The sequence below is a fragment of the Oryzias melastigma genome, linkage group LG3 (assembly GCF_002922805.2).
Source record: "Oryzias melastigma strain HK-1 linkage group LG3, ASM292280v2, whole genome shotgun sequence".
In the NCBI taxonomy this organism is placed as follows: Eukaryota; Metazoa; Chordata; class Actinopteri; order Beloniformes; family Adrianichthyidae; genus Oryzias; species Oryzias melastigma.
In genome coordinates, this window is record NC_050514.1 from 23,373,312 (window position 1) to 23,391,216 (window position 17,905).

Genomic DNA, 17,905 nt, shown 5'->3' on the forward strand with positions numbered 1-17,905 from the left:
CCCTTTTCTTCTTTTACAGTGCTCTAAAAGCTTATTGATAGTTAGCCAATAGCTAACTAATCTTATGGAAATATTTTACTATTATTATGATCATTTTAATTTAGTTTGATCATCCAATTTATTCTCTACTTCTATGGTGAGCAGAATACACCTTTAAAGTCACATCCCAGCTTTGTTTTTTCTATTGTAATTTTTTTCCCAGTGGTCTTTTAATTAAGAATATACAGATTTAAGCCAGAATCTAAAACTCTATGTCATTGTTTTAAGACATTTTCTGCAGAGTTGCAAGAGCTCATTAGAAATTCCTCTCTGGGTTTAGGTCAGGACTGTTGGGGCGGAAGTTAAGCTCCGCGAGTTTCCCATCAGCCCTTTGTTTACACTCTCTCTCACTAGCTTAAAGACCATCTCATGCTTCTGACCCATCTTGATTTGACCAAAGAACTAAACAGATTTTTTCCTCCTAAATTATTTTATACACATCCTCCACATTATGAGAAAAATGCTTCAAGAAAATGTAAAAAAAAAAAAAAAAAATACACAAATTTCATTGGAGTGTCTTTAAGAACTTTTTGGTCACAGAACAATAAAAAAGTAACTGATTCAAAATTAACAAAATTTTTACATTTCCAGTGCTGCTACTTAATATAGATTTGTTTAATTCCAGATGTGCAGTGGGAAGGAAAATATTACATATTTTAATGCCTGTGGTGGCATTCTGCATGGATTTGCCAGCTCACTCAAAACCAACAGAACATTAGAACCAAGGTTGTCCCGAGGCAAGACACAAACATCAAATTGAGCTAAATGAACAGTGACTGTTAAAATCCAAGTTGTTCCAAACATTCTAGATGATTATACTCCAGCTCAAACCAGATCATTCCAATAAACCCATATTGTATTAAAATAACAGCACGGTTTTTTTAAAGACTGATCCGTTCTATTTACAATCTCTCTTGCAATCTCCATTCTTTAGATTTTATTTTTTATTTTCTGGGTGGGTGGGGGTTGGTTCAAACTCCCTCAACGAGCAAACAAAGGGTGAGTTGAGAGGAAAGCGACTTCTAAATGAAAGAATAGGAAGGAACCCTTCAGCAGTACCAGACTCAGCTAGGGAAACCATCTGCAATGACCAGTTGGAGTCTAAGCAAACAGGAACCAGAAACATTTGAACACTGGAACATCTGGGAAAAACTGACTGAAACACAAGCAGGCATGATAACATTGCATGTGGTTCCTTCCCCTTAAACAACTTTAAGGTTTCCTCAAACTCTGAAAGTGTCCTACTATAGAAAAATATTTAACCAAAGTGTATGTAAAATGACACTGTGTTTTATTTTTTAAATTAAAGTGAAAACATTTTTTTCCAAAGATTAATTATAGTGGTATGTAAGGTTAACGTGTTTTTGCAAAAACAAGTCTGACACTTTAAAGCCGAAAGGAAAAGAAGAAGAAGAAGAAGTCTGACACCTTAGGTTGAAGAAATCTAACATAGTACTTCATTGTAAAGGGCAACTAGAAGAGGCAGAAGTAAAGCAACAGAAAGGTGGGTGTAAAGTACAAACAAAAGTCACTCATAGACCTACTGGGCAAGTGCATGCGCAGTCTGTCTAGACATAGTAAAAGGAAGCAGTTCATTAAGTGTAAAGTGGCAACATGTGTGTGTGTGTAATTACTAAAATACTGCTATTCATACTCCTCTAACAATATGGCACATTGAAAGACAGTAAAAACTTACAGGTTCAATCAAACTGAAAAGTAAAAATCAATAAAATATATATACTGAAATAAGTTTACAGTGTAAAATCTTTAAAAGAATCCTCTAATTTGTAGTACCAAAAACCCCAGAAAAAAAAATCGTCAAATTAAACAAAATTAAACATTACTTACAAAGCACTTTACGTGCAACAGCAGCAAAAAGTGCTTTTACATAACAAGAACATGATTTTCAAACTTTAAAAGACAAAAAATAAAGAAACACACAATAAACACACAGTCATAGAGTGTACTCTCACTTTCCATGGCCCCTTATTCATCACAAACATGCACTCCTGAACAAAATGTTCATATGAAAATATAAAGTATGAAAAAACCAGAAAAGAGCATGAAAATACAGATCAAATACACAGGAAGCCTTAAGACAGGGGTGTCAAACTCATCGCACAGGGGGCCAAAATCCAGAACAAAGCTTAGGTCGCAGGTCTAAGAGGATAAAACATTTACTGAACACACTAAAACTACATTTCTAAAACTTTACAATTGTGAAATTTTAAGATAACTATGAATAAAAACAGGCAGGAACATTATTCCAGAATAAATCAACTTAAACCATAAATAACTTTCAATATTTTACTCTCCATAAAAAATAAATTTTGTCAAAATTGTACAAGTTAAAAATAAGCACAAGATAACAATGGGCCATTAATAACAATAATATAAAACGGTCTGGAGGGCTGGATATAATTACTTGGAGGGCCGGATCCGGCCCCCGGGCCTTGACTTTGACATGTGCCTTACAAACATACAAAACTAAAAATACTTTTTATTGAGAAAATTTGGCGGAATCAGGTCAGCAAGTCAGGACAGTGAACGGTCTTGTTTATAAGCAACCTTTATTTTATTGTAAAATCCATATTATTCCCCCAGTTTGTAAATCTTCAGCAAGAAATAATAATTTTTAAACTACAAGCTTAGCCAACTAAATATTTCAAAAGACAAAAAGATAGCTTCTTTTACTATAAAAATTTGAAATTGTGTTTTTGTTTAAAAATGAAACCTAAGGAAGCAGAAAAAGTGAGAAAATAAGGGCCTCATGAGTTGTGTGATTGCAAATCATCAACATCAAAACTTAAAGAGAAAAAAAATATAAGATGACACTTGAAGCAGTTGAAGGTTATTCCTTAAATTTCTTATCTGTATTTTAAAGACCCACTCTAATGAAAATTGTGTTAAACACGTTTTTGTGGCATTTTTCTCATGATGTAGGACGTATATAAAGAGAATTAAGCTCAAAATGGTATTTCTGAGTATTTCTTTATTTTAATTGTGAATCAGGAGCAGATGAATAAATGCCGTAGGAAAAAGCTTGTAACTGGCACGTAGAAACTACAACAGCCAGACAAAAGCTCCCTCCTGAAGCTTGTAGACGACTAGATCCATGAACGTCTTTGTTTTCCTCGTCTGAGCTGACACATGGCTCAAAATTGTACGGCTGAATAGCACCAATATTGTTCCCCATTTTTGTTGCACAGGTAATATTGGGTAGGGGACTGTAAGGTAGCGGGGAAGTGTGTAAACAGATGGATGACAGGAAGTGGGGATGAGGTTACTCTGCACCGCCCTGGTGAATTTCTAATAAACTACTGCTGCTCTTATTATATAGCCAAGTGAACCATTTCTGTACTTTAAAGAGCTGTAAAGCTCAATTAGAAACTCAAGAATATAGTTCTCAAAAGAGATTTTATAGTTAAACTCTCTTTTTCCAACAAATTTAATATGATATAGTATTTATTACATTAAAATGTTTCATTTTTAAGGAATTGTGTGATAGAAACATATTGAATGAAAAAAAGAGACTCCTCTCAAGTTTGCATTTAGGCAGACTTTGAGTTCAAGCACTTGCTCATTCACCCACTCATTTTCTCACCATGCAAAGAACTCTGCAAACCATCTTTTTTTCTCTTCTCTCGCTCAACCTCGTAGGTATGAAACAACGCACTGCTGAGAATTAGTTTGATGATGAAATGTTCGATAGAATAACAGTCGATTTTCACTTTCATCCCTGTAGCTGGCAATGCAAAACAGTAGGAACTGTAGCTTAACCAAAGCCTTCATTTCATTGATAGCAGCAGTTCAACCTTCAACACACTAAGGGACACAACAAACACTGGTGTGTACAAGGCTGCACACATTTTTTATGGTTTTAGGCATCACAATGATTTTTGAAACAACATGCATCATCATACTGTTGATGCAGTTCATGTTTTATTTGTTAAAGCAAAAACTAAAGCGCAGAAGTGTCTGGTGCACAACTCCACACACTCATCACTTCTCTTATTGTAGTTAATCAAATGTGCTAAATGTATAACTTCTTTAAAATGTGCATCTAAAATTATTTCAGTTCAGATAAAAACGTTAGTGATTTTTCACCGAAAGTATCTCAGAAAACTGTATAAAGACAGTTGCAAGAGGGGAAAGCTTTATCTAAGAGGAAACATTTGTTACTTTGGCCAGTTTTCCCAGGGGTAGACTTTCCTTTGCGCAAACCAATGAAGGCTGAGACAAATAAAAAACACAGGAGCTGCATTTCAGACTCTATAGTGCAAGATCTCAAACTGAAACTGTTTGACAGTATATTTAAATGTGTAAAGCAAAGAAAACCAGATCTTCATTAAAGAGAAAATGGAAAGTAAGCTTATGGTATTCCAGGTTTACAAAGTTGCATCTTGAAAAAAAAACAACAAGGAGTTGCAATGGCTCTGTCAAAGTCCAGTCAGTCCTGATAAAAAATTTCTGTAGCAAAATCCAGTTTTATCAAAGGGTTGTACCATGCTATTCTTATGACTTTCAGAGTAAACTATTTCCATATATATAATCAAATATTACCTTTGGCACATTAAAAAGAACAATTTTTTTTAATGAAACATTAATATTTTTGTGAATTCTTTTAATACCCGCAATTAAGACAACTCAATCTCTAAGGCTCCGCCTTTCACTCCTTGTGGTTGGTGCCTATTTAATGGCATCATCCTTGAGCCGTCCTCTGTCTCCTCTTGCCAACGAAAACAAACAATATCCGAACTTCTACAAAGATGGTTTTATACCATATATCTTCCAACTGAAGCCCCTGAATTTATTTCAGATATTTGGCAGCCGGTCCGACGTCTATTGGTTTTTCTTCTGTCACTGACAGAGTAGTGATGGCTTATAGGTTTGCGGTGAAATTCGGTCAAGAAATGCAGACAACAACTCAAGATGAACATTTCAGGATTTATTGTATGATGTTCTGATTAGCACTGACTGAACCTTTCCTTTCTTTTTGAAGCATCACTAGTCTAGTTCTTCTAATTCATCACTTGCTTTCTTTGTACCTCCAGGAAATCAGTTATCTTCTTGCCCCCTTTTCTGCCACCATCTTCAAAATATCAGCTGTCTACTTGCGCCATTCTTGGATACGTTTAGCTAGCTTCACGGAGAAAGCGGGTGTTTGTGTTAGCCTCGGGGTGGTGCTGGCAGCACAGACTCTGTTCTCACTTGTCTATGTCACCTTGTGATAACCCACTCGCTGTTGTGGGTTGAGAGGGGGTGGTGCTCAGAGTGTAGGTTTTTAGAGGACAAAATGTGTGAATGGATCAAAATACTGCTTTGGGGTTGCTTTTTTGTGAGGAAATAACATTATAATACACTTAAAAGGTGGATGATATAGGCCCTTTAAATTTGTAACAATATGTAGCTTTAATAGAATGAAGTGTTGTACTTTTTAACATTTAATCCTGATTTTAGGTAATAAAAAGAGACAAATGTAATTATTTTTTCATGATCCACCAGCAACATTTATCATTTATTTAAATTGTATTATTCTGTCTTAATTTCTCTTAGTTTTTTTAAGTTTGCATAATATTAAATAACATTGCACCTTTATTATTATTATTTGTAATAGAATATCTTACAAGGACAGTGTTACTTAAAAAACTGGAAATACAGAAATATATTTTTCAGTAAATGATGTGTTCATTTATTCTGTGTAAATGTCAAGTCTGAAAACTCAAAGAGGGTGTCTAACTTTGACAGTTAATGTCACATAGCAATAAAAAGAATGAACCAATTAGATCAACCTAGATCCATCCCACTACAATAAGACTCACATCAGTATTAAAAGTAGTAGACATCATACATACAGAAAGACACTGAGAACCAAACTCTGGCTGGGTTGGAAATCCACTTCAACGTTGTCTCGTCTGACCCGAGAAACAGTTTGAGCGCAAGCTGCAGCAAGTAAAGTTTTATAACAAATCACTTCCCTCCGGGGTGGGAAATGAGGGCAAGTGTGGCAAACACTTTGCTGAAAAAAAATTGACAACTAAATTATGCATCGGCACATATGGCAAGTTTGAATGTTGTTCTTACTGAGGTAGAAACGGTTAATGATTGGCCTGAAAGGAGCCTGCATGGCCGCATGTTTGAGGACTTAGACTGCTTGTAAAGCAACAAAATAGTTCTGTTTTAAGAAGTTTTGTGTCCATGGGTTTTTAAGTGTTGTATTTTAGCTTCATCACTTGATCTTGCATAATGTATGCAGCCAGTAATGCCTAAGTTCATCTTAGGACTTATCCATTTCCCATCTGAGGTCTCAGCCTACTTTACATCTTCTGTGTTACAAAATGAAAAAGACAAAAATGTGGATGTAATCACACACAATAATGGCCAAAAAAGAAAACATTTAGAACATAAAACATTTAAAAAAATGTAAAATCAAATGTGCAAAAGGTCTGTTAGGCCTTTCCTATTTTCTAAAAGATTAGCCTGTGTGGAAAATGCGTACCATGTCTTACAAACTAACATTTTCCCCAGTAAAAAACAATAAAATTAAACTAAAGATCGCTGTAGAGATTGGTTGTATGCGAGCACTTAACATTAACATGTTTTGATACAACAGGGTGTTTTCCTCCTACATTCATATAATACATTAGCAATGTATTGATGTACAATAGTAGTACAGGGATATACTCTGCAGTTCCATCCATCCTGAACTATGTTGATTTGAATTCAGTTAAATTATGTTTAAACTTTAGAAAGAAAATACACTAACCAATAAAATATAATTTTATCTTAAAAGATAGTTACCAATTAGACCAATTTTGCTCAGATGTCTTCTTGTTGGTTGTTATTTCTCAAAAATGGTTCTTCATCCCCAACAAGCCAATAAAGCAAAAATACTTAACAAAAACATTATCTGTTTCAGAGCAACAAAGCGTTGATTGATTTTGATATAATGATTGGGTTTTGTCCAAAAAAATATGGATCAGTGCTGCGTCATGTCAAAGTCAGTGACTGTTATAGTTCTTTCTGGCCTCTTTTCATAAAAAAGGTCAGCAAAATGACTGCTTTTGTTTACATTGTTAGTAGGTCTCATTAAAAGGGTCAGACTGACACTTATCTACATCTATTGGCTCCACCAAACACTTTGTAATGAGAAACTGCATGCATACATTGAATCAGGATTTCTGTTCCATATAAATAAAGCAAAAATTACTTCACTAAAAGTGCTTCACAATAATAGTCAAATTTTTTTTTTTCTTTTTTTTAACGCTACAAAAAGGCTGCATGGGTCAAAATACCAGTGCACTTAAGGACAAGGCCTAAGATTAGTGTGTTGAGTTTGGCTGAAGAGCTTTGCCAAATGACAACCAGTGGACCAATTTGTTTGTTTGAATCCAGCCCTTAGAAGTTTCTACAACAATGCTTACAGATGAGCACTACGGGGATTTTTGGATCACATGGTAAAAATGCTTGTCACAGAATATTAATGAGCCTGAAATCTGCAACTTTTGCTTGCTTTCTTTCTTTATCTCTGTCTCACTCTCTCAGCTACCCTGTCACGCGTGCTATCAAATGACATACCAGCTGACTGAGCTCCAGTCAAAGCCCTTTAGCATGGCTGCCTCTCTTCGCTTCCAGCTGAGGAAAACATGAAAGCGGATAACCTTTTTGAAGTGCGACAAGATCCAAGCAGTGTTTTAACTCGGGTACCCCACAGACTTGCTTTTAGCTCAACAAAAGTTTATTCATTTTCAGACATTTGGTGGATGATTAAAATATAAAAATAACCCAAACAAATGAAGAAGAGCAGAAAAGTTCCAACCATTTCTCAATTTGTTCATTTCAGAAAGTATGGTCAATTTTCTACCAATGTCTTGCTTTTATTTTTCAAAATATGGATAAGGATATAATTGCCTATGCCTAACAGTAAGCCAGAAAGATAAGAGAAGTTGATCTTTAGATTTAGATTAATCTAAAAATTTGCAACAATGCTCTATAGATCTTTAAAGAAAACACCTAAGTTTTCAAAGATCATTGCATTACATCAAATACTAGTATACAAAGCTAAAAGTAGAAGTTTAACTGACTTAATGGCTACTTTTCACCATTTGGCCAATCAGCATAATCAACCCAAGAAATGGTGCCAAAGAACTGACAGCCACCATATCAAAAATTTCTATTCATTTTTATCCATTACCTCTGTTACTATATTAAAAAACTTCATTAGAAGTCCTTATTTTTGTGTGGCAGCAAGTCAACTCAAATTTATGTTGAATTAAAGACAATCTAACTCCATAAAACTTACCTTTACAATGGGATGGCCCCCGGATGATGCTTTAACGGCTCCCCGGCTACCCTCTGTCTCATAGTGTGCTCGATGGTGGGCTTTGGGTTGTACCTCGATCTTCAATTCATACTGGCCGTACTGGCTTGGCAGTGGCCAATCTAGAGGAGGCAATGAGGACGTCCTGAAAGAAAAAGGCATAAAAATAAACACCTGTATCCACAGAGAAAGGTGCTGGAACTTTGCAAAATAACTGAATGCAACACACCTGTTTGGTGTTTTTATTCCTGCAAACAGTGGCTGTTATCATTGATTTATAGATATTAGAATACAGCATTTTTTTTATTCTGTAAGAAACATGACAAAACAACCAGTGGAACCCATTGTTAAAGCATAACTTAGGCTGTTACTTTTTATATGTGATGCAATGTCAAAAGACAAATTTATCTACTTTTCTGTTTGTTTGTTTTTTTTAATTTACATTTTATTTAAAGTCCCACTGAAATAAAGAATAATATTTTGCAAGGGAATATTGACCATGAGTAAGCAGCAAATATAAAACAGTTTATTAATTACAAAGGCAAAAAATAGGAAGAGACAGAGTATAAAAACCCCGATCATATCATGGAGTTGGAAATATAACTTCAATCCAGTTTGGATTTAAAGTTCTAGATGTAAAGCTAAAGTTCTCATATTTGTGTCAGACATCATTTCTGAAAATCAAAAACTTTGTTTCATCTCATGGCCAAAAACTGCATCCTTTCTTAGGGCTAACTATACCTACAAACGGCTAAACTGGGTATTTCCCTTTCAGAGGCTGACATAGTACAATAGGCGGGAAAATGGTGACAATAATTTGTGCGCCTTTCTTCAGTATTGAGTGACTCACTGGAATGCCCACATGCACTACTCCTGTTCTAAAACTTATAACTTATAAGATTTCATGTTAAATAACTAAGGATGAATCATTTTCCAAGAGGGACTTTTCTGTACTGTTTTATAATGTGAGACAGAGAACAGGAGGTATGAAAACTATAGGTTAGTGATGCATTAATTACTGTGTGATAGCCTTCACAGGGGGAGCATTTTGTTTTTCCTCTGAGGTTTTTCATTTGGATGGTTTCTTTTTTTTTAATCCAAGTAGGAACAATCATGTTCAGCTTCACTCAAAGATAAAAAGAGAAAATGGTTACCACCATAAACATTATTCCAAATCCATTTAAATATTGATGTAAAAAATGTCAGTCAATGCAGATTTAATTAAAGACTTTAATGCTTTCTGTGCTGCTATTAGCATGACAGCACAAACATAGATTATTTAGTTAGACTTTTTGAAATACAAACAGCATATATTGAAACAACTACATCTTCATTTGTGTAACAAAAAAAAGTTAATTATTCAATCATGTGTACTTGGATGTTACCAAATCTATTTTATGAGTTCTGGACTTAAACACAGATCTTTTTTGTGTTCATAATCTTTACTGGAAAAAGTTTCCTGGCTTGGCCAAAAAGTTGTTGATTTTGAAATGGTAAACTTTGGACTGCAGCTTTACTATTTTTTCCAGAAGTTAGTTTCTTTACCATCAGGGCAAAGTCATTCTAGATAGTCAGAATGCAGAAACTCCACTACTACACACAGAAAAAGAGCACAACTAGTTTGGTAGGTGTCTGGAGAGCCTCGGTTCTTCAAACGTCTTCCACTTATGGGGTGCCTTTTAGCAGAACCACGACCAGCTGGAGAAAATACATCAGTCAGCTGTTTTGTTCCTCCCAGGAGTAGTTCAATAATGAGGCATAAGAGGATAAAGATGTTTGGGATCTTAGCCCAGACTGTGACCCATTTCAAAACAAAGAAAAAAAATGAATGAATGAATGAACGAATGAATGAAAGAAAGTATAAAACTAAGAAACAGGTCTCCTTTAGGTCAGGGATCCCCAAACTTGTTCTTGTGAGGGCCACTACATAATTATTTTTTTCTCTAATGTGAGGATGGGGTCAGTTTGTAGGCTAACAGAAAAAAGTGCAACAATCACAGCCTAAACATAAAAATGTACAGTTTTCCATTAAGCCACACATAGTTAAATTTTAAATAATTCATTTCTGTAATCTTTGAAGAAAAAAATAATACTAAAACATTTTAAAAACAAGATATATAGCATTACCTGCGATAATACTAGTGTGAATGCTGTAAGCTGAATGTAGCAGCTGAAGATGCTAGTGCTGATAGCTGAAAAGGCTGAAATTGATAACTAAAAACGCTGAAGCTAGTAGCTGAAAATGCTGAAGTTGATAGCTGAAATGGCTGAAACTAATGGCTGAAAAGGCTGAAGGTGACAGCTTGCTAAAATATTAGTGAAATGCCAAATTATTCAATAGAACTGAAAAAAATGCAAAAATTAGCAAAAACAGCTAGCATGTAGCTGAAATATTAGCTAAACTCCAAATTAGCCTATAAAACTGTAAAAAGCTTAAATTAGCCAAAACAGCTGGCATGTAGCTGAAATATTGGCTAAATGCCAAATTATCCAAATAACTGGTAAAATGTCTAATTTAGCTAAAACAGCTAGCATAAAGCTAAACTATAGGCTAAACTCCAAATTAGCCTAAAAAACTGAAAAAAATCCTAAATTATCCAAAATAGCTAGCATGTAACTGAAATATTAGCTAAACTCAAAATTGACCTAGAAAACTGAACAAAATCCTTAATTATCCAAAATAGCTAGCATGTAGCTGAAATATTAGCTAAACTCCAAATTAGCCTAGAAAACTGCAAAACTCCTAAATTAGGCAAAATAGGTCACATGTAGCTGAAATATTAGCTAGACTCCAAATTAGCCCCAAAAAACTAAAACAAATCCTTATTTTAGTCAAAATAGCAATCATGTAGCTGACATATTAGCTATACTCAAAATTGGCCTAAAAATCCTCAGTAATAGTAACAGTCAAAAAAGCCAGCATAAAAAGAAATGAATATTTTAATAGCTGAATGAGCTGAAGAGATTTGGATGTCCAAAAAACGTACAGAAGAAAAATAATAAAGAAAAAAATAATCACTGAACCAAACCAATAAATACTCTATCCTCTTCCTTTGAAGTTCTGACTGCAGAAGGGTGGAATAAAAAGTCACGTTCTATGCGAGTCTCAATCTGCGTTTCTGCCGGGCCAAATGTGGGGGCGGGCCTGATCTGGCCCGCAGGCCGTAATTTGGGGACCCCTGCTTTAGAGGTTTAAGAGAGAAGTAGCTGAAAAAATAATTTTGAGAAAAAGGAGGCAATGTAGTAAAAAAAAAAAAACCTGTAAAAATCCATTAGATACAATATTATATTTCAATACCATGTTTCACTCCACCACAAAATAGATCTGGTCTCAGTTTCCAGTTAGACAAATGTAGTAAACAAGAACTGCTCAACAAAATATCTTTCAACAATATACACTTTTGAGAAACAAATCACTGTTTGCTGCAACGTGTTATATCCAGATGTGTGTCAATGTGTGCCTGTTTCTGAAGCTTTAGGAACCCTTTTCACATAACTCAAAGTATTGCTTAAAAAAAAGTGCAATGATGATTCATTTTTTTAAGCAACACTCTCCAAATCTCATCAAGATCCTCCTTGCAGAAATATTGCATTTGTCAGACTTCTAGCCAAGTCATTTATCTGCATTATTTGTCTAATAAATAGACTGATACAAAGAAAAGCCATTATTGAATTTTTTTTTAAAGTACAGTTACAAAGATTTCTTGAAAAATTAATTCTACAAGAACTAAAATTCTAAATAGTTTTATTTTCCTTCGGCATTTTTTAATAACAGTAATTTTAAATAACACCTTTGTTGGCTCCCCTCATCTATCTTCTTAAACTGCCTTACAAATTCACAAACTCAAATTCTAATCTGTAAATGTATACCATGGAAAACACCCATATTAGCGATTCAATTGGGAAAAAAGCACAAGAAAGTTTTTAATTTTGAATTAAAAGCATTCTAACTCTAAAAACATCCTCTGGAGAAACTACCAAGAAAGTGTGGGGTTTGCAGGGCTATCACGGTAACAAGAGTGGAGGACAGAGGAAATATGAGCTTGTGACAGAGGAGAGCAAGAATGGACAATGTCTTGTCATAGTTTAACCTTTCTCAAATGTCTTTGTCATAGGGTGGTTGCGCCTTGTCCAGTTGCATAGTCACTATTATGTCTTCATGGTTCCCCAACCATCTGTCTCATTTCATCAATACTAGTATTCTGTATTTATAATAAATAAGCTGCAAGGCTTACTGGTTCTAGAATATCCCACAAATCAATACAGCCTATTCATTGTTTATCTTGCATCACAGACATGGTGGCCATGAATTCCTTCTTATCCTTTTAAAACTCTACTTGATTCATGGAAATCAGAGCACATTCAATGACTCATCACATATCATTAACCATGCACAAAAACAAACAACCAAAATGGTTATACAATTGTAATCTATAAAACAAAACAAAGATGTTTTTTCGTTTTGCTGGATTAGGCATTTCTTTTTTTTTAATGCTACAACTAATGTCACTTTTTGGTTGCATCAGTATAGCCTAAATCCTTTTTAAATTGTATGTTTTACTACATTTGCCAGATAGTAAAACGGACTTTGTGTAAAAAAAATGTTTCAGTTCAATAAATGTTATCCTGTGTTGATATGGGAAGTTTTTAAACTTTTTCAGCATTTTGAATCCATCCCAGACAGACTTAAATTAAAACATTATCTTGTGCTCAACATTGTTCTAGAACGCTAACAGTTGTAAAAATTCATTCAGTAAAAGGTATTTCAATTATCTATCTTAAATGCAATCAAGTTTGTGTCATGAATTGGCTTAGAAAGTGCAGTGACAAAGCTCTACAGCAGTGTAAAAAAGACTTTACGCTGTTGTCTTAGCTGTGGGAAAAAACACATAAAAGGTTACAAAGATCAAATTGTGACTCATCCTAGAGTTGACCCAGTGTTTGCCTGCACACTGTTAGGTTTATGTGAGCCAGCATTTCTGTTATGTCTGTGCATGTGTGTGTGGGGGTGGGTGAGTGTGTGTGTGTTGGCCTTGTTGCCATATGTTCCATGTGCTGATATAAAGTTCTAAGGGGGATAGCACACAAACGAGGCTTCGACTTCATCTGTCTCACACATTGGAAATAAGACAGAAGACAGCTTCAGATCTTGTGTGTGCGATACAAATGTTACACTAATAAAAGTCTTTGATGTAACAAAGTCAAATTCATCAGATGATGTAAAGCTCAAAGTCCCATTCACGAGGTTTTCTTTAAATTCCACAAAGTGAGGTTTATGAAACTATTTAGCGGGACAAGAGTTGTTAGGACAGAATTTAACATTTTTACCAGCATTTATAAATCCATTTTCTATTTAACCACACTGGTTAGTAACGTCTTCAGAACTTATTTCTAAAATGATGATAAAACTGCTAAAATGGATCAACACTGATAAGACTATTGTAATTTTCACTCGTTGCTAGCTTCTAAGACTCAAAATTAGATACATTTCAAATTCATGAAACTGTCCATGGGGTATAAATTTAGATGTCACCATGGAGATGAAGGTTGTGTCACCTTAAAAGGGATCGCGAGAATTGCAAAATTTTCTGGACTTTTCATGAATGTAGACTGGTAAGACTATACAGCAACACAATCTCCAAACAAAGTAAGAACTCTAAACCTATAAAAATATGGTGTATTATTTTGCTTTTAAATGTTTTTATTTTTATTATTGAAACATAAAAACATGGGGTACAGCCTTTTAGGATGGAAGTCCAAAATTATTTAAGTTGAATATAAAATCTTAAATATAATATTAATACTAAAAATCAAAACATATATGTTTAAATGTCTTTAATCACATGTTAGGGTAAAAACCGTATACAAAATCTAGCATGGTGATTTAAAAATATGATTTAATTTAATTAATGAATTTCCCCCCGTGTGATTAATAATAAAGTCTCTTAAATCTTTAATATGTTCCCCCATCATGGCAAAAACATTTAAAGTGGATGTTCATTAAGGCATCTGACAACTTGCAAAGATGCTGAGTTACAGTTTAACATTTGAAGAACAAAGAAATGCTAATCTTTTAATTTTTTTAAGCAAATTTGCTACAAGTACAGGTAATCCTAAACTACATAAAAGCCCACTCCAATCAAAATCATATTTTTTTCTGTTTTAACATGTTCTTGTAGCATTTTTCTCATGGTGGAAGACATGTACGAAATAATTTAAGATTAAAACTGCATTTCTGAGTGTTTCTTTATTCAAATCGTGATGGATAAAGAGCACATAAAAACCCCCCGTTTAAAAAGCTTGGGTTTGTGACACAGCAACTGCCATGTGCGAATTTCTAATGAACTCTTGTTGCGCTGCAGAACATATAGTTGCAAAAACAGGTATGTCACCCCTTTGGGAGTACTTCAATTTCTGTATGAATTGGGCACATGATATGTGTTTTTTAATCTCAATCTAAATAATCAACATTGCCTGCTTAAATCACACCAAACATGTTTTCATGTTTTATTCAACACAATCGTGTGTCCAATTATGCATAAAACCGAGTAATTCCAAAGGGTTCACATATTTTCTCCTGCAACTGTATGTCTTAAGAAACAACACAGGCATTTAGATTTGGTTTAAAACTGCATAGTCATTATTTGCAGTAGATGAAAATATAATTAAAGTGAGACTTTACAAAAGCAACCAAGTTTGTATGAAATTCAAAACAACCACATGTAAAGATGAAATTAAATGTTATGTCTAGAGATGTGGGAAATACTTGAAAAATGTACCTGAAAATTGGTGTGTGACCAGGCTTGGGTTTACTCCATGAGAAGTGTGATGGCACTGAGAGGAACTGTTCCACAGGTCCATCCTTTTTCAAGAGGTGCAGAGCCTCCTCTGAAGGAGAGTCCAGATTGCTGGGTATATTTGCAGGCTCGTCGAGCCCCAGCTCTCCTTTCCCAGTCTGCAAACCTGTTCTGTCTTGCGAGGTCTTCCTCGTCTTTAATGGGATATCTGTCTCAGACGGACAGCACTGAAATGGTGACATGCCTATAGAGGGACTCCCAGCCCAAGTGTCCTCTGTCACGCTACTCCTCGGTGAAGGTCCGGGTGTAGGTGTAGGAGAGTGATGAGGAGACAAAGAACTGGGGTAACAAATGTCTGCACTGGAGTGGCGCCTTTTTCCGCAGGGCGAGGTGGGACGTGACGAAGGCCTGGAAGACGGCCGGGGACTCAGCCAGTTTTCATCAGTGACACTAGTGCGTGGTGAATGGCAAGGCGACTGTCTGGGGGACAGGTTGATGGAGTGAGAGTGGTGCACAAAGGGAGGGTTGTGATGTTGCCAATGAGGCTGCTCCTCCAAAACTCCACCAACAGCTTGAGGTGAGGCACATCCTGGAGAAGTGAGGGGGGAACCCAGAGTAAACCTGGCAGCTGCTTCATTCAGCTCTGAGTCAACATCATCATAGACATGAGAAAATGATTCACAAGAGGAGGCATCAGAAAACCAGCTCCTGGAGGAAAGGCTACTGCAGGGACTAGGGCTGAGTGAGGAGTCCCGGTATGAGTGGTCCAGTGGTAAATAAAGGTGATCTCTGGACAACGGTCTCTCTCCTCGGTAATCACCTTCAGGACCGTTAACTCTCAACTCCCCATCATTGGTATCCATTTCCTGCTGGCAGCTAGGGGAAATAGAGGTGATCTGGATACTGGGGCACTCAAAGGCCTTTGGTGTCTCCACAGGGGCGGAAGGCAGCAGGGGGGAAGTCCCATATTTGGAGTCTTGTGTCTCGATACATAAAGCCTCAGATCCTGGCTTGTGTGGCAGAGGTCGGGGTGACGTGTTGATGACCTGAGAGTGGGAGTGCATACCATGACGAGGGAGCCCGATAGACTGGTGGTTAGAGACCATAGACTGAGCCTGGCCCACATTCAGGATATAAAATGATGTATTCTCATCAGGGTCCAAATCTAACAAAGAAAAAGAAGAGACAGGTACTTTAATCAGAAAAATCCCACTTATAACCATAATTGTATCATTTTAATAGTTAGTGAGTCAAAATAATCTAATTCACTTCAGTATGACAGGTATAATGATTAAAAAAACAACACAATTAACTGATGTTTGGGAGCTACACATTTATGCCTTTAACTTGTGCTGTCCTAGGTAAATTGAGGTTGGGAGTGGGGTCATCTGGACCCCACAAGAGAGTGCGCTGAACTTTTATTTTCTCAATTATTTTTGATTTTCACTATTGTCTGTGGCAGACATGAAATCCTGTCCATCTTCATCCACATATGTCATGGGAGGGATAACATGTCTATGTAAGGCTTGGGTCATAAGATATCACAAGGGTTAAGAAAATAGCAATCTCAAAAAATGTATACAACAATTTCAAATCTATACATCAAGTTTGGTATGTTTATAAAATATTTATGAACATCAACGAAACATCAAAAACCACAGCCACATGACATGTCCTAGTTACATAACTGTAACACGTTATATATTCAGATGACTCATCAGTCAAGCATATTGACAAAGGTAGCACAAAATGATAATCGTTAAAAGTTACAACAACCAGGCTAAACTGAATGTATTAACAGAACACTACAAATATCTGTAAGCCTTGAATGCCTTCTCTAGTTGATCTACAATACTGCTAAATTTAAAAACATCAGGAGAATATTTCAATGGTCTTCCAGTTGACAACACAGTCAAATTGATCTGTCATGATAAAGTCATGATTTTTACACACTTCCCCTTATTAACACAAGAACTAAATTTGTGTTGCCAAAACAACATCAAATTCTGTAGGATATTCTGTTGTAAGTTTGTTCTTGGAGCAAGTTACAAGAAATTGAAGGACACACTGTTGCTGGGCGGCATGCGGTCGTGCAGGCTTTGTTCCAGTAGGGATAACCAATGCTCTACAGCACTAGTTCAGCAACAAATTCACTCCACAGTGTGTGCTGTCAGAGTTTGTGCCAGAAGGCTATTTATACCAAAGGTCATTCAGCACAGGCAGTATGTATACACATAAATACACCCTCCCACACAATAATTGGAGAAGAGTTGTATGCACCGGCAATATTTGGTTAGAGCCTGTTGATAGGAGTTCACAAGATATTACCAGGTTCTGCTCAAGTACTTTAGTGTGCATTTAATTATAAATGTAAAATAAACCCTGCATTTGCAATAACACTTCCTTATTACAGACAGGAAGTAACAATTTCATAATTTAGGATGCCAGAAAATATCTCAAGGAGCCTCAAATAAACTGTGCAAGAGTCATGGGTTATATACACGGTAAGGCTCGTCATCTCAGGGTACTTCAAGATAAAATATGAGACTTAATACACGGCCCATGATGACACAATAATATAATATGACAGTACAAGAAAATGAAAAATCAAAATTTTGGAATTAACCGTGTTTTGAGGATGTAGTACGTTAGGGAAATAAGTAGAGCTGTCAGGTGATTAAAATCTTTAATCGCGATTAATCGCATTTTGTCCAGAGTTAACTCGCGATTAATCGCAAATTTACATGTG

The 17,905-nt window shown here is 35.6% G+C and overlaps 1 protein-coding gene across 1 annotated transcript in view; it reads right to left on the minus strand.

The window, feature by feature from the left end:
* The window catches only part of nfatc3a (nuclear factor of activated T cells 3a), a gene marked incomplete at its 5' end in the record, with an annotated part of 65,085 nt that overhangs the window by 29,929 nt on the left and 17,251 nt on the right, over positions 1-17,905 (minus strand). The window contains 2 exon segments of the mRNA XM_024295850.2: positions 8,342-8,504; positions 15,139-16,321. Of these exon segments, the coding sequence (XP_024151618.1) occupies positions 8,342-8,504; positions 15,139-16,321 (1,346 nt within the window).